General features: G+C 38.9%; 1 protein-coding gene across 11 annotated transcripts; it reads left to right on the top strand.

The window, feature by feature from the left end:
• Nucleotides 1-19: 19 nt before the first annotated feature.
• Nucleotides 20-19,865, top strand: TMEM144 (transmembrane protein 144). Of its 11 annotated transcripts, none has more exons than XM_054823396.1 (14): nucleotides 20-526; nucleotides 1,080-3,372; nucleotides 6,128-6,213; nucleotides 7,367-7,566; nucleotides 8,141-8,263; nucleotides 8,663-8,762; nucleotides 9,284-9,364; nucleotides 11,264-11,345; nucleotides 12,498-12,571; nucleotides 13,470-13,588; nucleotides 14,862-14,981; nucleotides 15,471-15,568; nucleotides 17,587-17,640; nucleotides 18,788-19,865. In XM_054823396.1, exons 4-14 carry the CDS (start codon nucleotides 7,428-7,430, stop codon nucleotides 18,869-18,871), a joined length of 1,074 nt encoding a protein of 357 aa, XP_054679371.1. In that variant the 5' UTR covers nucleotides 20-526; nucleotides 1,080-3,372; nucleotides 6,128-6,213; nucleotides 7,367-7,427; the 3' UTR covers nucleotides 18,872-19,865. The 11 variants fall into 11 exon arrangements, 10 of the variants coding, with proteins under 10 accessions (XP_054679371.1, XP_054679373.1, XP_054679369.1 ...); XM_054823394.1 differs by lacking the exons at nucleotides 20-526; nucleotides 1,080-3,372 and adding exons at nucleotides 3,439-3,719; nucleotides 5,746-5,832; XM_054823395.1 differs by lacking the exons at nucleotides 20-526; nucleotides 1,080-3,372 and adding exons at nucleotides 3,439-3,719; nucleotides 5,608-5,711.
• Nucleotides 19,866-21,709: the final 1,844 nt, after the last annotated feature.

Here is a 21,709-nt window from a genome sequence, read left to right as displayed (position 1 = left end):
TGCTATGAACTTTCTCTTAAAGTTTGAAGCCTATCTAATCTTCCTACTGCAACTCTCTACAGATTATCTGGAGGAAATGATAAAAGGATATGGAGAATTGTTCTTCATTCCTCATTTCATTTGTAGCCTTGCAATTAAAATGTAGCGTACCCACTGATGTACAGTGTTGACTGCTGAGGGGGTTTTTGAGGCTTTCTAAATGTGGTGATAGCAATATTTCCTTTATTTTTCATGTTCAGAGAGGAGAACTCATTCTTTAATTGTTGCCCCATAACATTCTTTGGACTGGATAGTGGTAGGAATTCAGCTAAATATCTTGTTATTTTAGCAGATATTTGCCTCTAGTTTTGGATCTTTAAAAGATAACACATCAAGACACATTCTTTTTTTCAGCTCTCATTGTGTACAAGTCCAGCGCCCCACTAGATTTCACAAAACAATGAAGGCTGGAATGGCTATGGACTAGTTCAGAAAGCAAACACTTCTTTGTGTTTCAGGAAAGACAAAGAAAATGTTTGTTGTTCAGGTGAGTAGTAGTATTCTTTCTGGAATCATTATTAACCCAAAGTTGCAGCAGGGCACTAAAGGGCGTTACTGAACTGAAAGGGTGCTTCTTCTGTGATCATAAAACATTCAAGACCAATTTTTTGAAAGAATAGACTAAACAATGCTAGTTGTCTGACCAAATTCTGGCCTAGGTTATTGCACTTAGCCTGTAATGTCAGTTAGGTTTCATATTTATTCCTTGCTCTAAACTATATGTGTGGTATTGCCATCTGTATCCATTAAACTCAACTTGTCATGCATTTCTTATATACCCATGTTTCATGACCAGTGTTATCCCTTCCTAAGTTTAGGAACACAGGAATATCAAAACTAATATTGGAGAATAGCAGTGAATGGAAGAGGGAAATTTAAGAAGTATTTTCTAGTCCTTGTCGTTCCTAGGTATAGTTTGAAAATGTAAATGAATAGCTGGATTTCCAATTATTTTCTTTTGTTTGTTTGTTTAACTTCTGAAATTCATCTCGACCTGTACCTGCATTTGTAGAAGAAACTAGATCAACCTGTATTTGCAGGAAGGACTGCCACCCAGGGTGCTGCTGATGGTGCTGGATAAGCAACAGACTCTGAAGCAGCTGGCAGAGCCAGCACTGCCGCCAGCCTTCCTAGCAGTCTCTGGCTAACCCGCAGGCAGTGCAAGCAGCACGAGCAGCATCCCTGAGCAGCAGCATCCCTCTGCAGGGGAGGGGTGGACTGAGCCAACGACCACCAGTCACAAGCTCCTGCGTCTTGACTCGTGCTTGCAGCCTCAAAGAGCACCATCCAGTTACTTCAGTGCTCTGCTCCATTTTCAAATCTCTGAAGATGGGAAGATGATAGGAACCCATTTTTCAGGAAATAACAAAAATTCACCAATTCACCAGAAAGTTCTCAAAACTTCCTGTTCACAGGGTTTACACATAACTCATCCTCCTCTATGCAATCTCCTATAGCCTCTCACCTTCGCATCCTTCTTAATCCTACCAAGTACAGCTTCTTCCTTCTCATCTGAATTATTATTCATACTCCTTTTTTACAACTTCTTTCGTAGGTTAATCTTCTTCCTTTTTTAATCTAGCCTAAGGACAGCCTTTTGGGATAGTGAATGCTACAGCTGGAGAATTAAAGAAAAACAGAGAAAACTATTAGTAACAAGAGTGTTACAATATTATTATCATTACAAAAAGGTACCTAGCAGCTATTATGTTTCTCTCCAAATTCTCCAGTTTGTATTTTTAAACCAATACATCTCCTATTTCTTCATCTAACCCTTCCTTCTTGCTCCACTCAGTCATTTCAGTGTTAAGAGATATGGGATTTAAAGATGCTTATTTTCATAGTTTTCCAAGATGTCTTAGTTTGGTTCTCCCCATTGTAGCTATGACTGCAGAAGTTGCTGTGATTCAGCAAAGAACAAAATATTGTCTGTGCTGGTTTGTAGAGCATTTTGCAACAAAAGACGCTCTTTAAGTGGACGCTTGTTATATTTGTAGAAGGCTCTGAAATTTGAAATATGAATGTTGCCATTTTCCATTTTAGTAAATATTGTGCATTCATGGAATTCCTTTCCCATATACTTTTCATCTCCAACAACCTAGGATTTCAGTGAAACCAAACAGCACAAATTAATGAATCAGAATCTGTCCATATTTGAGGTGTTTCATTTGTACCATCAGTGTCATTTCAACTGTTGTGTTAATGAGAAAAACGATGCTCCAAAACCAGCATGGTTTGAAGAAATAGTGAGAAGTAGATGAAACAGTGAGGAATAGGTGAGTATCAGTTCAAGTGGGGTAGAGACAGTAATCAGAAGCGATTGCTGATGACTCCCCTGAGATCCATTCTTCCAAATGAAACCAGGTGCGGGACTTTTGGAAAACATGTTGTTCAATATCAAGATTCTTTTGAAGCCAAGACTCAACACCCGTCTTTATCCCTGGACACTTGAAAGGATGTAGTTTCAGGCTAGGCTCCTTACTGTGCATGCTCTTGCTTTCTATGTGCAGGCTGTTCAATGTAAAAGATTAATACTTTTCTTAACATTTTCTTTTTTTCTTAATAATGTAACATGTAGACTTGTATTGCCCTTAGAATAAAAAGTACCTTTTTTTTCCCAGTCTACATTTGTGATTATTGCACAGGACGTTGTTCCTCTTGGATGCGCTACAGCTAAACTGTTTCCATAGAGACGTTCTGCAGTTCATCTATCTAAATGTCACACGGACAGACAGTTATGTTAAAATGATTGATAAATGGTCCACTCCTAGCTTTACCGAGTCCACAGGCCTGGGAACTTATTCTCCAGAGAAAAATTCGTATGTCTTTATTATGGATAACACAGATTTGATTTGATTAATACAAAGCATTACTTTAGAAGGCTTGTGCTGTGTTTGTAAGGAGATCAGTTTGGGCTGCCATCTGGAAACTGTACTCCAAGAGGACAGAGAGAAATGTTTGCTTCGTGACTAAACGTGCTGACTAACAGTCTGCGCTTTAACTGGTCTGGGTCAAATCCTTACAGGGAAATCTGTAAAAATCTCTTCTCCACATTGTGAAAAAGATTTTTTTTTCCCCACTCAGATTTGGTTGTTGAACAACGCGGGGGCTTTCCAGAGCAAAAGGTGGTAATTTTTGTGCTTAGGGAGGCCTCAGGAGTGGGAGAGGAGCGCAAGGAGGGCACCCTTTCCCCTCGGGTAGCAGTCCCGTCTTCAAACCGTGCCTGCAGCCCTGGGCACAAGCTGCCAAACCCAGGGCGCCTTTTATGCCATGGGTAGTGTGGTAACAGCGACAGCCTACGAAATACACAGGTGCACTTCCACTAAAAAATAAGTGAGTCTCATCAGCTGCCGTTTAAGACCGGGGAGGGGTAAAGGCGCTCTTATCACTCCGTGAGTGCCTAAATTTAAGCCTTCTCTTAGCGTTTCAGGCTGACAGCCCGCACCGCAGGAGAGCCCCTCCCGCCCCGCTGGGCCGCCGCCGCTCTGACAGCGCCGCTCCGCACCCCGGGCAGCCTCCGCTGCGGTCGCCTGCTGCGGGGCCAAGGCGGGCGAGAGGAGCACTCAGACCTGCCTCGCCCTCCGGCTGGGGCAGCGGATGGGGAGGGACAGGCCGAGGCGAGGGGCGGCGCAGCGGGCGGTGTAGGCTCGGGCGGGAGGTCGGAGCGGCGGGCGAGGCCTGTGCGTGAGCGCGGCGGTAGCGCGGCGGGGGCTGGCGCGGAGGGGCGCGGGCAGCGGCGGTGGGGGCTGAGGCCGCACGGAGGGCCTAGGAGAGGGGTCAGCCGGTGCGGGCCCATCCCCGGCCGCCTCCCGCCTCTGCCGGCTGCGGGAGAGGAGCGCCGTAAAACACGCCGCGGCGGTCAGCCGGGAACAGGGCACTGGGGAAAGGAAGGTGTCCGGCAGGAGAGGGGGTTCTTAAGTTTCCTCTCGGGTTGCGTTGCCGAGCCGGCTGGCGCTGTCTTCAGCGGCGGCCTTGGCCGAGGGCTGGGCCTGTCCCGTCTGCGGGCCGTGTCTCGCTGGGCCTGCCCTGCGGAAGCCCGGGCGTGTTGGCCTCCATAGGAGTAGCCACATCCGCTTCTGTCGAGAGCTCAGCTGCGTGTTTTCCCTTGTTGGGTGGTACAGCTTACTGAAAATACTGCCCGAAGGACGTCTTTCAAAGGCGTTTGTCTTAGGGGAGCAAAGAAACATTTCTCTGGCAGTGAGTCAGGGGTCATGGTCTCACCTGGGGATGCTACTCTGAGCCACCTTGGGACTGAGAGGAGTCTCCTAAAATAAGGATGAAAGTATCCGCCCTTAATGGCAAATAGATGATAGGAGAAACTTGCAACCTCTAAAAATACCTGTTCAGTTAGCACAGGCAATTTCTTTCTGATCTTGGCTGCAACATGGATCTGTCTTGAGATGGAAGCTCTCAAGGACAGGCTTCTTGGTTTCATGCCTGTCTGCAGGGACTGTAGTGATGTGTTGCTTTTGCATTAAACAAGCATCATAGTTGATTGTGTCTCTGTGCAAAGGAAGAAAATGGTGGCATGTTTCTCAGGAAACAGCGAAAATACAGATCACAACCTTCTAGTGAGGTAAACCAGTGAAGTTAGTAGGGTAAGGGCAATGTGTGCCAACAACATTCCATTAGAATTCCTCTGCAGATTGGGAACCCTGACATGCCCTTCAGTAAGGGCTACTTAGTGGAAAAAAAAACCCTTCAATAAGAGCAACACCTTCAGTTGTCTGTGCTTCAGTTTCAGATACAGCCATTACATTCTGATGTCTCAGCAGCTGCAGTAAGTGGTTCTCATTTGGTGTCCGGTAGCTATAAACCTTTGGAGGCGTGTATGCTGCAAGTCCATCTGGCAATACCTAGGATTGTAGAGAAGAGGCTTTTAGTGAACTCTGAAGTGCAAACTATGTGCAAAAAAGTATAGTCAACTTAATGATGTGTGCCAGTTCATTATTTGCTCTTGACGGTGGATCGTACAATCGTAGAACAATTTAGCTTGGAAGTGACCTCTGGAGGTCGTCTAGTTCAACTCCCTGCTTAAAGCAGTGTATCGTCAACATTAGAGCAGGTAGCTCCAGGCCTTGTCTGGTTGAGCCTTCTCTTGAAGGCATTAAAATGGAGTTGAAAGTTGGGCCTGAAATTTAGCCAAATTTGGGGACAAAGTGCCCCAAAACCTTGAAAAGTTACAGAGTATTAAACGGTCTGAATGAAGTATGCTCTTCCTTGGTTAATTGGAAGTTGTGTTTCCTTTCCATTTTTGGTGTTATGATTCTGGTTCTCCAGTTGTGCAACAGAAATAGGCACAATATAGAGATTTTTAGAAGATAAAAAGCAAGCAGAAAAAGTGTGTTGCCCTGCAGCATACGGGTTTTCTCTTACTAGATAAACTGAAATATTTTAAAAGTAACATTTCCCTGTACATTAACAAAATCAAAAAGGCTGATAAACCACTTTAAATTTTAAATGTTCTTAGTATTTCACCTGCATAGTGACTTGTTTAAAGGCTAAAGTACCGAGTCCTGCAGTCATAGAGGTGCGGTGTAATCAGCTTTATTACTATGTCCTGAACAGTGTGCAATTCTTCCTGTGCAAAACCCAGCTCTTGTGCCTTACTTGTCCACTGAAGAATTAAATTTATTCACTCAGTCAAGTTTGGTGGAATGAAGATAACTGATGTAAGCCTTTATCTATTTTAATCCATTTTTTTAGTGTCACAGTGTTTCTTAGCTGGTGAAGTCAGTCTTTGAAGGAATCTCAGCATTATTATTTTCACTGCTCAGTGTCGACAGGTCCCAGGTAAAACATACTTTACAGAAGAGTCTTAAATACAGTGAAAACTTCCTGGAGAAGCTTATCCTCTAAGTAGGCAAGAAAGGCAAAGAATGAAGGAGAAAAAGATAATAAGATAAATGGAATACCTGTGCCATTGTACCTTTCATGATGTGTCTTTTAAATGTCATCTGTGTTTTTGCTAAGTACTCAAGTTAAAAATAGGCTGACATCTTTCAAGGGGAAAAATTACAGAAATTTAATGGTTATATTAGTTGTAGGGTTGAACTTTTCACCTACTAATGCAAATAATTAATTTCAGCTAACACTGATGGCCCTGCCGAAGCTGTAGATAAAAGCACAACCTCAGCAGATGCTGTTCTCTGTGTCCTAAGGACTCCAGAAAAGGTAAGACTGGAGGGTGAAATAAGATGAAAGAATGTGCAGCAGCTCAGCTCCTCCTTTTGTGGGGAATGTAGTCACAGCACCCCTTACAAGACTTGGCAAAATTTCTACCATCCTGTTTCAGCATTTTTCCTCCAGGTAGTAGCTAGTCCACTTACACTGGTGAATGTTAAACTGTATTAGGATGTCATTTGATACAGTGTAAGTAGCGTTACTTTGACAACAGGATTGCATGCATATCTCTAAAAAATATGCCCCTTTATACTCATAGCATATTAAGTATCTTGTTGCCATTTGAAGTTAAATTTCCAGATGTTTTTCTTATATGTAGTCTTTTAAGTGTGGTGTTAAGATTATGTATGCAAAGATCATGTTATCATTGTCCTCAGAGCCACCTTTTCTGTCAAAGTCATAATCCATATTAAAAGTATATATGTGGTACTTCTGTTGAGTGTAACCTCAAGATGAATCTTCCACTAAATACCTTTTTTTTATGCAATTTAAAAAAAATCTTTGCCTTTCTTATTACAGTTCTGTGGAATGAATGAAGAAACTTTAGAGGCAGCTTCTCCCTTTGTTCCCCACAGAAAAAAACCAACCCTTTATTCACGTTTTGTATCAGCTAGAGCAATCCCTATAGTTCCCTTATGACCCTATATTGATCCTACTGTGGCATCTATAGAATCTCTATGCCTGTTGCTGACTTCTAGGCAGTGGGGCTGCACGTTGCTATAGCTTTTTCTGCCAATTAAGATTTTGTCTAACCCCTGCTTTTTACACACCCCAGTGTGACCCTAATTTGGCTACAGGAGTAAGGAATATTCTGATAGAGCATCTCCCTAAAGTGTCAGGGCTTCCCATAGGCCTCACAGACTTCGAGTGCATCTGTACATTCACATTGCTGTATGTTTTCAGACATGGTTTTCTTTGAAGCTGATTATGAAACACACAATAGTGTTTGGGGTTTTTTTTCGTACATCTGTTCGTAAGTTTATTCCCGTTTTATGGCAGCTTTTCATGGGATTCTACAGTTTACTTTGCAGTTCTTTCCAGCTTTTGAGAGATTGATAGGTAGGGTCCTTTTAAGTTTCGGATTTCTAAGCTAGGTTGGTATTATTTAATATTCCACATGTTTAATTCCATTCTCTGATTTCAGAATCTGTCAGGACCCACAGCAAAACAACTCCACAAAAAAGGCACCTGCCTGCAGAACAAAGATGAACATCGGGAAAGCTTACAGTACCTTGAACATCAGCAATGGAACAGATCTAGCTATTGGCTTTACCTCTTCCACAGTAGCTGTCCTTCTATTTGGGACAAACTTTGTGCCTGTTAAGAAATTTGATACTGGTGATGGTAAACTTATTTATATTCTTTTCTTGGGTTTGGTATTTTTGCTAATAGGAATAATATTTTACCAGCAAATATGAGAGTTTCTATAGCTAGAGTTAGAAATACCGTCACAGCCTTAATCCACAGAGCATGCGTGGATTAATCCACATAGCTAGAGTTAGAAATACTGTCACAGCCTGAGCCCTGAGCTTTGCAGGAGTTTTGTCCTGTGCAGTCATCTGTGTTAGCTGCTACTAGGGTGGTGGGAGAAGTTTGCAGTAACTGAACTCTTTGTTAGAAACCTCTCAAAATCTTCCTGTGTTTGAGAATCAGGGTTTGTGTAAACCTTGTTCAACAAAGTGTCTTTTGCAGTTGTGTATAAAGAATGCATGGTAAGGAAAAGGTTGACAGAATTATAACACCCCGCCCTAAAATACATCTTCTGAATATATTGTAACATGGTTCCATGACATTCACAACAGAGATGGGCACCTTTCAATTTTTTCTGTACTATTTTATCTAAAACATAGTGTGTTAAGAGATTCACGCATGCAGTGTTCTACAAGTTCTCGATTGTGTGCAATTGATTTTTCTATAGGCATGTTCTTCCAATGGATTCTCTGTGCCTCCATATGGATAGTTTCTTTGGTGGTCAATTTAATACAGAATTGCCCGCGGTTTTGGCCTCTTGCTATGGTTGGGGGTTTTTTGTGGGCTACAGGTAAGGATAAAGAGATTCTATTTCTTGAAACACAAAGTAATCCTAAGTCTTCATAAAAAAAAAAAAAGTGATAAAAACTTTTCCATATTTAAGGTAGTAGTTATTTGGTAGTTATTTGGCTTTTTAAAGTCTCAGTATGAATGGAGCTGCACCTTTATAGCAAATATTATTTTATTATGCTTATTTTATAGGCAGCAAATTCACACCAAAAATAACTTTAAAAATGGTATTGAGGAAAAGTCTGTGTTTAATGTATTTGTTTTTTAAAAACAGTATTTCCTGCCACTTTGTAGTTGCCTAAATTTCTTTGCCTTCTGAACAGTCACAGACTCTAAAACAAAAATATACGAGATCACAGTCTAGTTTTTAACCAATTTTAATCTTATTTTTGTATTTCAGGCAATGTTTCAGTTGTCCCTATTGTTAAAACTATTGGCTTAGCTCTTGGTCTTTTGATATGGGCTTCTTTTAATTTGTTGACAGGTTGGGCAAGTTCAAGGTGAGTATGTTTAAGTCTTAAATCATACCTAATTAATGTTGCCTGTTCTTCATTAATAACTGCTGTGAAAACACTGTCACCAGTAAAGAGGATTTATCATACATTTAAGATCTTTTTCCCTCTCAGTGAAAAGTACTTGGGTTATTTTACCTTTTTGCATTTCCTCTGCCTCAATAGGAGGAAGAATGCCCAGTGATGTTCATTAAAATAATTGAGTGAATAAATACTGTATTTGTTAATGTAAAACTAGTACGCTCTTTGTATTTTTTCTTCTACAGCACAGGCTGATAAAATAATTTAACTTCAATTTTTAAATACCCAGATTAAAAAAAAATTAGTTTAAAGATTATTTTTGTAAAGTAGACGTAGCTTTTTTCAAGCCAACTGAAGCACCAATCCAATATTGCAAACATAAACTTAAGCAGAATTATTTCCATGAGTAAAGATTTCCAAGGCTGGGTTATAATTTAACTATTTGTATGCAGTCAGTGCAACTAAGTGAAACTGGTTAAATATTCCAGGTTTGGTTGGTTTGGAATTGACCCAGAAGAGGTATCAAGACCAATCCTAAATTGCATTGGAGCTGGACTTTCACTATTAAGGTAAAAATTTATCCTTAAATTTCTGTGATGTAAAATATATATTTAATAACCACAGGGACAATTTAACTAGAGGACAAATGTATTGAAGTAGTTTTTGCAAATTGATATACTGCAGAATTCGTGAGCTATCCATACCTAGCTGGTGAGTGTTGTATTTCAGAATAGAAACACACATGATAGCCAGTACAGTGGTGAAATGTTATTCATAAACACAGAACTATATTGTTATGCTGGTAGGCGTGTTCAAGGCAAAGCAGTGATGCACTGATTGTCTCCCTAGCTAGGTTATTCAAATGGTTCACTTTCCCCAGATTTTGAGAGAGGAAAAACCGAGTAGAAGAATCTTGGTGAGAAGACCTCTGTGAGATTTCTGATCTGACCTCACTCAGTCAGAGATACAAATCCTTCCTCTTAACTGTAGAATATGCCACAGATCTGTCAGGGTCCACAAAAAGCTTCTGGGCTTTGCATTATCTCTTGTCCTTAATAGCTCCCTGTCTTCTGACTCTTAAGCCACACTTAACAGCTCCCAAATAGTGTCTTCCTTTGGGATCTTCAGAAGGACTTCTACTCTTATTTTTTGTGTATTATTTGTATAAGTGCACATTTTGGTCCAAACACAGAGGAAAGAGAGTCTTTGCTATGTAACAGAGTTCTTGCTTTAAAACTGGGTGGCCAGGAAGGTCTCTCTAGGAACATAATGGTGACCTTAAATCCCCGGGGCGGTAGGTTTGCCATAAGCATGTTAAACAGCAGATGCACAGAATGCCTTTAGGAAAGAAGGGTGTTAAGACCATGGAGATGATAGAACCATTGCTAGGAGACAGCTGCTCTTAGATTCATGAATTTTGCCCCAGATCTTCCTCTTTCCTGAGATTCTGCAGCTTTTTACCCATTGCCATTACATGTAGCGTGTGATTTTGTGAGGTACTCATAAAATACTAGCAGTACTGTTATTCCTGCCTGAAATTCATTCAGCTCACCATGTGCTTCCTGCCTGTTTTTGAGATATCATGGAGGAGTGATCAACAGGGAGAAAGATCCTGACCAAACATGTTTTCCTGGCAAGCTGCACAAAGCCTGTGTATGTTGCTCTGCAGAGCTGAGAAGTGTATATTTAATTTCAACCTCCTGTGTGGAACCTGTGCATGTTTGCCTAGTCCCTCTGGAGGAAGCTGACATCCTTTTATCTCTATCCTTATTCCTTCAGCAGATGAATCACTCTTCAAATGGAGGCATTCTGTTTACAGCTGTGAGAAGGAATTCCTAAATCATTAAAATATCTTGCATAAAAATAAAGACCAGATCCTGCCCATTCTGATATTTACGTGATTTACTGGATCTGGGGGCACAAGTAGTAATGTTACCTTTTCTTCTTCATTTTATTCACTTAGTGCACTGGAGCACCACTGAGCAATACCCCTTCTTCCACATGCACGAGGCCCTGTAGGAGCAGTATTCCCTTACTCACATATGATAGAAGACTGAAAACTAACATTTTCCTTGAGCACAGAGCCAATTCTGTGCAGGTTTAAGTTGTTACATACAGAATTTTCATGCAGATATTCCATTGTATGTGTGGTTTAGTACAAACGGGCACTGTTGACTAAAGCAACTGTTGTTAGTATGTGATTGTAACTACACACTGTAAAAAGGAGACATTTCAATCTCATTACTTAGAAGAGAGATCTATAAAGTGATACAAAGATTAATTTATTTTCTTACTTAGGTTCTTTGATAAGACTGTTAAAACCAATTGCATTTTTAAAATATATTGAAGTGACTCCAGGGCAATAATGAAAATAATGTGCCTCCAAATAAAACTTTCGTCTCTAGATGCTAAATGTTACGTCCTTATGAGCTGACATGGTATTTATTGGTGTATTTTTCTCTTCTGAGTGCTGTCATATTTCTTTTTATAAAAACTGAAGTCCAGAGTTCTTCAGCTTCATTAGAAAGTACACCTTTACTGAGAGAAAGTGTAAGTACTCTACAGTTGTTACTTTACAGCAGTTAAAGTGCATATCCATTTAAAACCAAAAAATTTGCTTAATGTTAACGAAATTTGCTAAGATTTGTGGTAGACTACATAAAATACATAAATATGCATTGATTGTATGTAATTTGTGGATCTTGTATATCCAGTCGAATGTGAGAAACCGAAAAGGTTTTCCCAAGTGTTCTTTCTCTATTGTCAGCTTTAAATGGCTTAGAAGTCCTTTTTCATTATGACAGGTTATATAAAAGAGTGTATCACTTTCCTATCTGAGAAGAGGAAGTAATTTTAATTAAAGCTTAACTATAAAACTAGGAGGGTGCTTAGATGGAAGGCAAAAGGGTGTATAACTCTTATCCACCAGATTTTTGCCACATTGCAGAGCCAGAAGACTGTGGAGAGTCACTGATTCTCAGCATCGGCTGTAGCACAGGTTGGAGGCCATGGAGGGGTGCCAGATTGGCTGTCACCCCTTTGGGAGCCCGAAGTATCCAACAAAAGCAGGGGAGCAGTAGGTTCCTACTACCATTGTACCTTACTCTTGTAGGTCGGTGATGCATCAAAACTCGATTCCTACCTGAACAGAGCGCCCTTCAGTTTTCTAGCTGTGCTTAATGCTCATTAGAGGTTCCAGTCTATCAGAGCAAATCACAGAAGACAGTCTGTCTGCAGGATTAGATTAAAGGAATGTCACAATTTCTTTATGCTGCAGATAGGAGTGTTCATGTCCCTGTTTGCAAATAGCCCTGATATTCTAACAGCAACACTAGAGCTATCAACACAAGGCAAAAACACATCATAAATAAAATCTATAAATTAAATCTTTCACTAAATTTAAGGAAGGACGAGTTTTGAAAGTTAGATCTACCTGTATGCAGATTTAAAAAAAAAAATGCTAGTGAGTGTTCTATTATGTAGTAAACCCAAAATCTACATCCAAACTCATACTTGTAAACTTTGAGGTAGGTAGATCCAATTATTATTTTGTTGTTAAAAAAAAAAAATTATATTTCTCCTTTCTTCAGAGTATTTCTGTAAATTCCTATTGTTTCTCCTTCCATTTTAATTTTATTTACTGTTCTATTTAATACAATGTTTGATAATAAAAAAAGAGTGAAAACTCTTCTTTTTTTGCAGTCTATTAATGTTTCTGAAGATACCTCTGATGACTCATGGGTGAACAGACTTTCTCCAGCAAAAAAAAGACTCATGTAAGTTATTAACAGTTCTTTTACTGGTGCAGGCCAAGTAGCCAAAGAAAGTAGCTGAACACAGAGGAAGAGCAGAACTTCTGTTCTGTGGTTTTCCTAGCACAGTCATGCACTAACAGTTTTTAAAGTACTACTCTAGGGTGTGTATCTATATACAGCTGCATCTGTTAGATTTTTTCTTTTGAATTGTTGAGTGTGCTTTACCTTATCAAGTAAGCATTAGTTGCTACTACAAAAGAACAACATTTGCAATGTAAAAACAATAGCAACTAAGTAATTACAGAGCTGGTTTTTTTTTAATCACCTGGTTGATTAGCACTCCAGTATGGAAGGAGCCTATGCTAATAACATGCTTTCAGGTGTGATTTCCAAGTGAACACATCTGGAGAAGGCAGGGCAGTATGGTAAGGAGACAGCAGAAGTGCTCCAGGGTGGCAGCAGGAACAGGTAGCAAGGGGCCAGTGTGGGGAGTGGAGACAGCCAAGAACACAAGGTTCTGGAGCCAGAGAGTGAACCTGGGAATGGTTACAAAGATTGTATAGACTGCAACAGTGAAACTGACGGTGGGAGCATTTTAACTGTATTTTTGTTGTTTTTCTCGTAGCTCTGCTTTTAGGAAATCTTAGTTAGTTTATTTCTCATTAATCTAGACTGCAGGCTCTTTGGGCAGGAATTGTCCATGTTACTTGGCCACAAAGTATAGGAAAACTAAGTTATTACGTTGAACCATTTTTACACTAGAAAATAAAAATGTGCTAGGATACATTATTTTTATAGTGTTGCTAGCAATTTTGCAATGATACAGTCTTTGACTGCAATACTAGACTTGTCTTAAGTGTATTGTCTACTTCCTTAATTATTGGTAGCCTATTTTCTGTGATCTTTGCTCTTTTTAAAGAGGATGTAGCCTGGCTGTAGTAGCTGGAATACTCTACGGTTCCAGTTTTGTACCAGTACTTTACATCAAGGACCATGGAAGAAGAAATGAAACTATATACGCAGGAGCAAGTCAATTTGGTAAAGGCTAATAGGTCACTTCCACTTTATTTCATCAGTTTATTGTGGTCTCCTGCTTTCCTAAAGGCATAGAGCGAAATTCTTGATATGCCCAGAAATATACCATGACAACCTATCAGTTCTGCACTATGTTATATGTTGTCATAGTCATAGTACTAGCACTCCTTGTTTCCCAGAGGTGAATTACACCATTAAAAGAACAGTGAGACACAGCCCTGAGGATACCGTACTTAACTCACAGAATTTAATGCCTTCTGAAACATAGCCAGCATCCTCAAAACACAAAGCTCATATGCCTGGAACATGAGGTAAACAAGGGCACAAGCTGTACCAATTGCCTAATTAGTACACCAGTAAAGGAAGAGGAGAAGCTTGATCATAATTAATTGATGAACAGAAGAGATATATAGCAACATATGTAATTAAAGCCTAATTGCCAGTTTCAAACAATATTTGCCCAGAAACATTTTCCTTAAAATTTAGTGTATAGTCAGGTAATACCAGCAGTAGCTTGAGAGCAACGTGTTGCTGTTAAGAAAATGTTATGTCACATACAATTTTCTCTTGAATACTGCAACTTATATATTCCCCAGCTACACAAAACAGATGTTATTGTTACTGTAACTGCCTTTCCTGTTGAGAATTTATAACTCCAAGGAAATAGAGATCACCTTGCTAAATGCTTCTGCTTTAGTATATTGGAAGTACTCTCTTTAGCGCATACCTAGTCCGTAAAAGATTTGTTATTGTTAATGATTACAGTGATCAAAATTGTGATACGTTCTTCAAGATTAAAAAAAAAAGACAAAACTGTGCTGTGTTTAGCTTACACAGTACGTGAAGTTGTCTTGCCCTTAAATGTGCAGAAAAGAAACAAGGCTATATACAGGAATGCAAATGTAGATGGCCAGGAGAGGATGTAATTATGCAAAATCCCCACCCCGGTTTTGTAGCCTCACCTGAGGATTTTTTCAAGTTTTTAATAAATTATTTTAGTAGTTTGACCAATAGAGTTCCGAAGATGATAACTTACAGAAATGCACAAAAGCTTGTGATAAATTCTAGGGTTAGCGCAGCAGTTAATTCACGTTTAATACATGTGCAATTGACCACCCACAGTCAGACTGGCGGCTGTATTCGTCAGTCACAATTGAATTTGAGGTGTTAGCAATAGCACCTTATGTGGTTTTGTCTATGTGAATGTTGTCAGTGAAACAAATTTAGTTAATAACTGATGTTTTAGACTAATACAATTTTGTAATTCCTCTTTCAGATTTAGATTATGTTTTTGCACACTTCAGTGGAATATTTCTTACAAGTACCATCTACTTTTTGATCTACTGTGTAGTCAGGAAAAATAAACCTAATGTTTATCCCCAAGCCATATTGCCAGGTATGACTTTTTTAAATGAACAATTAATTTCAGTTACTACTTCTGACTGTTTCGCAGTGATTAGTTCAAGCTATGTGTTGGAATTGTAGTTCACCTTTCAAGTTTCTTAATTTGTCTTTTTGTCTCTTTTGAAAGATGACTCCTATTAGGTTCGTTAATTAAGGTTAGGAAACATGATAAATTTTGTTCTAATCTGAAATTATAACAAAATGATATTGCATACGGTGGATTTCCAAAAACTGACTCTACCAGAGTGGAGAGCATGTTTCCCAGAAAACTGTAAACTTTAATTAATTTGCTACTTCAGTTGGAGTAGCTGACTTTATCCCTTGAGCTTTGGTTTAGATTATCAGAGCCAGCTTGTTAAAGTAGTTAACATACTAAAATACATACATACAATTTCCATATCATGCCATAAATATAAATGTTCCACAAATTGCTGTCTCTACCTTGCTGTGCTTGTTTTTGATCGGGATTTCTTTTTTCTAGGGTTTGTTTCTGGTGTGCTTTGGGCAATAGCCAATTGCTGCTGGTTCATAGCCAATCACTATCTCAGTGCTGTGGTCAGCTTTCCAATAATTACTGCAGTAAGTATATAAAAAATAAAATCTGTGACTGGAATGAAAAGTGAAGGTTTCCCCTTCCCCCCCCCCCCGCCTTTGTGGAATTAAGTTGAAATTATGATGTGTCCAGAGCATTTTAATTAAGAGCATACATTGCCTTTTCTTCTGCTTGTCTGTGCTAGCCTTTAGATTTTAGGAACATACGTGACTGTGACAAGCACCATCTTGGTGAATGGCAAGCATAAAAAACAGAGGAATTGAAAGTGTGAGTCTTTAGGTTATGTAAAAGCCAAAGCTCTGTAACCAGAACTATATCAATATTAAATAGTAAACTGAATTGATTAAAAGAAGAAACTTTTTATGCTTTCATCCCAGAAAGTACATTTTGTTCTGGATGTTTTAATTTGTGATTTTTATCCTCTAGCAGTCATTTTTCTTAAGTCAGGCATTTTTTCTTTTTACAGTTCTTGAACACACAGAACAGATTACATATTGCTGAAAATAATATTCTTATGCAAATGAGGGAAAAATAAGTTGGCCTGTTTTGTTTGGTTTATTCCTATTTGTGATACTGTACCTTTAAAACATGGTTAATTTCCAGGAGCTGCATAAATTCCATCACTAGGTAAAAATAAACTTTGCCTTTACTCCCTTGCCAACCTACTAGATGGTGCTGCAAAGGTGGATAACTTCTGGCAAATGAGAGTTCATAAATATCAAAAACAAAGTTTTGCTGAACAGCTGTATTTTGGAAGCAAACTAATGAAACAGTGTTAATAGGGATTAAGCTTTGCCTCAAGATGCAGTAAATCAGAATAAACTCTGCAGTATGCAATGAAAAAAAAAGGCTTGGGATCATTCTAATTAGAAATTGAAGGATTAATGGAAAGCGGCTTTAGAGACTCAGTTATCAGTATGCCTAAAGGGCAAGGATATAAAATGACAAAATGAAAAATTTAAGGACAGCACTGATGAGAAACTGCCTATCTGGTCCACAGGTTTGCAATTGCTGCTTTACTTCATCCTAGAGAGAATTTCAGACAGCTATTCATCACATCCCATTAACAACTTGCTTCATTTTTAAAATGCATTCCTCTCACAGTGTACATTATGTAGAAAGTGAAATAACACCTTAGCTGTTACTCAAATAATAGTTGGCAATTTCACTAGGAAACAGCACCCACAAATACATTCAGCATGAGACACTGTTTCCTGCTGGCCTAAATCTGTGTGCTATCAGTGATACTGAAGATGGAGAGAGGAAGATCACTGTCCAAACATCTGTCAAGTGTTTCTGAGAGCAGCTCTAATGGGAAGCATGAACAGAGCCAGTTTTCGCTTCATATTCTGATAATATTTTCTCATCGGTCATGAAAATTCGAATCATTGCTCCCACAGGGGAAAAACTATATAACCAGGAGTGCCTGGCAGTTATCGTTGCGTGTCATTGTTTCCTGTTAGCTAGGAAATGTGTATGACAACATCATAGATAATCAGTAGTTTTCCTGACCTGTCTGTCTGTCTGGCTTTACTTTGTCCAGATGCCTGCTATACAGGAAAAACATTTATGTTCCTGTTTCTTGACATCATACTGAGTGATAAAATCAAACTTCGTCCAACTAGGTAGTCATACTAATAAAGGAAATGTTAGGAATATCCATGATAGCTGCTAATAAACCTGAATAATCCTCTGAAATGTGGTAAAATTGTGGACTGTAGTTTGGACTAAAGTGATGCACATTTGGAGCCTGCTAAAAGAACATAGCCAGTGCAGACTCCACAGTGTCATTTAGAAAGAAATTGTACCTTCTCTGAAAACAAGTCTCTTGCCTCTTTAGCCCTTCTTGAAGATTTTATTGTGTCTTACTTTGTAAAGATTTCAGTGATATTTATGCTTTTGCCATGAGTGCTGTAATTACATGGAATGGAAGGGCCTAATAAATTTGTTAACCAGACAAAATTCAACCACTCTGAGAACAATAATGAGGTGGCGGCACATTTTAATGAAATGCTGTAACATACAAATGAATCTTATTCTTTAGGGTCCTGGCCTTGTTGCTGCAATGTGGGGAGTCCTTGTATTTAAAGAAATCAAGGTAATCTTATTAGATCTCTTACCTAGTCTCTCTTGCTTGTCTCTAGCTCTAGGGAACAGCATGACTTGGTATACAGCTCTCTCTTAGATTTCTCCTCCTTACAAGTATCACGTTATGAAGCTGAAAGTCATATCATGCAATAGTAAGTTTTCCAAGAAAGGTAAAGAACTGTGAGCAATTTTTACAGGAATGAAGATTTGAATTCCATAACTATATGAGCAGCAGTGGGAGTAAATGAAGACTGCAGCAGGGCCAGGAGGCAGGATGCCAAGCACAGCCTGCAAACAGTCTTTATTTGAGCCAGTTCTTTCAGCGGGGGCAGGGGAATGAGCAATTGTCCTAATAATCACATAGACAAGTAGATTACGCTTTCAGGATCAGATTCACCAAAGGACCAAAAAGAGACAGAGGTTAGTTGGCCTTGCTAATTACAGTATAGTGTAGAGATTCCTGAACTGATATGGCAGTGATTGCCTAGAACAGGTTAAGTTACTGTACTGGATGTTAACGTACATGGCAGAAATTATTTTTCTAGTGGAATTTGAAGCATTGAATGCTAGCAGTGTAATCCTCAGGTTCCCTTAGCTATCTGTCCAGGATCCTTAGGTAGCTAATTTTCCATTAGAGATCATCTTTCCCAGTATTTCTGGTGAATGTGTAAAAATACATAAGGCATCCTTGGATTAGGAACTAGAAGTTCTCTGTCTCCCACTGCAGATTAATGTTGCACCACGCTAGAAGATCATCATGTTTATTATCCAAATCTTTGTGACTCACCAAATCTTTCATCCTTTCCATACATTTTAGAATAGTCTCTGCATAAGTGCTTACTGCTTAAAAATAATCTGAACATAGACAAAGGCCTTTAAAAATACTTTTTAAAATCACTGAATTAATTTTGTGAATATTTGACTAAGTATACGGCATCATAGATTGCTTGTATTAAACTGTTTTGAACAGCAAATATGTTCCAAACATTATATGAAATAAAATGGTATAAAATGTATCATTTCCTGTAATGGATTTATTAATTTTGTCATAAAATGAAAACCTAGTTCTTTATTTTACTTTTTTGTGTGTGTGTGTGAAACGGGTACCTATTACGACAACATGGTATTTCTCTTTTTCTCTCCCTTTGGCTATCCAGGGCCTGAAAAACTACGTGTTACTCTCAGTAGCATTTTGCATCATTTTGGCTGGATCACTCTCCACGGCTTTTTCTAAAGTTTGAAAGGATCCTGCGGACCAGTAGATGGTGCTACTGTTTAACATAATCAGAAAGACAAGATTGGTATATCGCAGTACGTGATAACTTTCAAAATGTATGACCAACATTTACCATAACGTGCTTCAGGCAAGTGAAAAAGAAAACCTTTGCTAAATGTTCCCATTTGGCATGAAAGAAAATCTGGAAATGTTTGTTTCTTGGAACAGTAAGAATGTCAAAGGATTTTTATTAAATAAAGCTAAATGATTTTATAGTTACTAATTTTTTTTCTGGTTCAGGTACTAAACTTCATGTGATCATAAAATGTATTTCACTGTTGTGAGGGTGGATAAATGGATTTTAATTTTTAGTCTGCAGTACTGTGTGTATTTGCAAGCTGATTTGTTTTATTATAATATTCTGTGTTACTGACTTGAATGTAAAATATGCCTTGGAATATTCTTTATGGAGCTGATACACATGAAGATATGAAGCGGTTTTTTATTTAGAAACATTCTTTAAAGTCATCAGTTTACATAAAAATTTTATCTTTCAATCACTTAAGAGTTTTGAAGGAAATACAGAAAAAAATGGTGCTGTAAAATAAATTGCTTGTGTTTCCTGCTAGTTTCTTTAGTTGCAAGAACCTTATGTAGAAATCATGACCACGGTACGAATATTTGGGAAAGTTTGGGGTTTTTTATTTCAGTTCTATGGAACTTTGCAAGTAAACATTACATTTCTGTAACTTGCGGTGTTGCAATATGAGCCAAGTATGTGGTTCAGAGTTTGTTTTCAAATAACTTTGGGCATTTTCTGAATGCTTACTTTTCTGTGTAGCATATTCAAATCTTAAAAATTATGTATGGCAATATTTATTACATTGAAGCATCATGCTAAATCCGCTCAATCATTGTCCTGTCCAAAGTAAGGTCATCTCTATGTAAATCACTTCTGCCAGTTACCGTCTAACTTGTTTCTTTGAAAAAATAAATAAAAGAAGTAGTTTGCCTAAAAATGTTGTAAAATCTAACCAGCTTCTAACTACCTGTCCTGCTAGAAAGCTTTAATATCCAAAGGAGATTCTCTCTGAGGAATGTTATATCCGTTGCTGCATGACCACCACCGCTGTGGAGAACTGTTTATTTTCTTACTTGTGGCAGCTAACCTTCCTATGTGGAATGGACATTGTCTGAACCTTCTTCAGTACATTTGACAACCCCAGCTCCTGCAGACTTCCCTTGTTTGCAATGTGCTTATCATTTTTCTTGTTCTTTGCTGAACTCTCACTAAGTGGACTAGATGTGTCTAGAAAAACTAGACGTGGCAGTCGGACTGCAGTCTTAAAAAACAAAGAGCAGCAATAGGGTTGGGTTTTTTTCATCCAATTTGCAAGCTCCGTTCGTGGTTAACTTCATAGTATGACACTTTTTGCCATCACGGCTTGATGTTGTTAAAGTGTTCAGGCTGCAATCAAAATTTCTCCTATCTCTTCCACCCTTCTTTGTCTACTATTTATCAGGTTTGATCTTAGAACTGTTACTTAGCCCACTTTTTCCCTGTCCCATATTGTTTATTCCTACCCAAGTGTCAGAACTTGGTGTGTGACAGGTTTCCCCCCACTTAAGGCATTTCTCTAATTTTGCTCTGCATGTTAATCCTGTCCTCCAACAAGTTGGCAGCATTTTCCAGCCAGATGTCATCTGCAAATTTAATAAACATACTAATTTGTAAATTATTTATGAAAATGCTGTATGATATTGGCCTATACTTTTTGGAAGTTAATACAGGACTTCTTTTCACTCTGACAGGGAACAGTTGATTACTCTTTTGAGTACAATTTCCCTCGGTCTTACAGTGGTTTTATTTAGACTGCGTTCTCCCAGCTTGTATATAACATCTGATACAGTTGTTCAAGTCAAGATACATGATGTGTACCGCCCTGATGCTTGATATTGGAAAGAAAACAGGTCAGGTTTCTTCCTAATGTCCAGGTGAGACACAATTTCTTCTTGACAGATCCTTGACTGTTACTCACCTAGCCATTATTCTGTTGACTCAGACGTCTAAGGAGGAGTAATTTGTTCACATGTTTATGAAATAAGTTGAATTGGATGTTTATAATTTCCCTGGGTCTGTTTCCCTTCTTAAAGATCACAAGAACTTCTATGTTCCTGGAATATACCCCATGCCAGAAAATTGCTGATAAACAAAGAATTAGCCAAACCAAAATACGGTGTTCTCTGGCTCCTCTACAGATGTGCTTTAATATGTCACTTCTTTCCTAGTCAGTATTAGTTCTTGTCCCTATGTCGGCGCTCACAGTTGTGTTAACAGTGACTATAATTTAAGTGAGACTTGAAGGGTGCTGTGCACTTCAGTTTATGATGTCATTCCTGAACAATGGCAGATTATATCTTATTTCCAGACAGCTACTGACAAAACCACTAGTCTTGTAACTCACTATTTTTCTAAAATAATTACAATGCAATACAATATTTGTGAAGATACTGTGATTGCAGCACCAGTCCACTTTGATGTACCAATGCAATGCTCTGGAAGGAACATCTATTTAGTTGACTTCTACCCATAGGTCACCTTCCACGTTTGGTTAAAGTCTGCAAGTACAGTCTACACTGTTCAATGAGGTATACTCTTCGATAGTTTGTGTGAATTACTAACACCTCAGTCTGGAAAAATGGTTGCAAAACGTTCAACCAGAGCTCTCGGGGGAGAACTGTGTCTGCGTGGGCTCGGGCAGTGACTAGCTTGTTCACACTGCTGCCTCCAGGGTAGGGCTAGCTTTTGAGGATTGTGTAAGACCCATATTGTACAACAGGTCTCAGGCCCCGGAGATCCCTA

This window comes from Grus americana, chromosome 4 (assembly GCF_028858705.1).
Source record: "Grus americana isolate bGruAme1 chromosome 4, bGruAme1.mat, whole genome shotgun sequence".
Classification (NCBI taxonomy): Eukaryota; Metazoa; Chordata; class Aves; order Gruiformes; family Gruidae; genus Grus; species Grus americana.
Note: the sequence above shows the minus strand (reverse complement) of the source record. Positions and strands in the feature narration are given on the sequence as shown.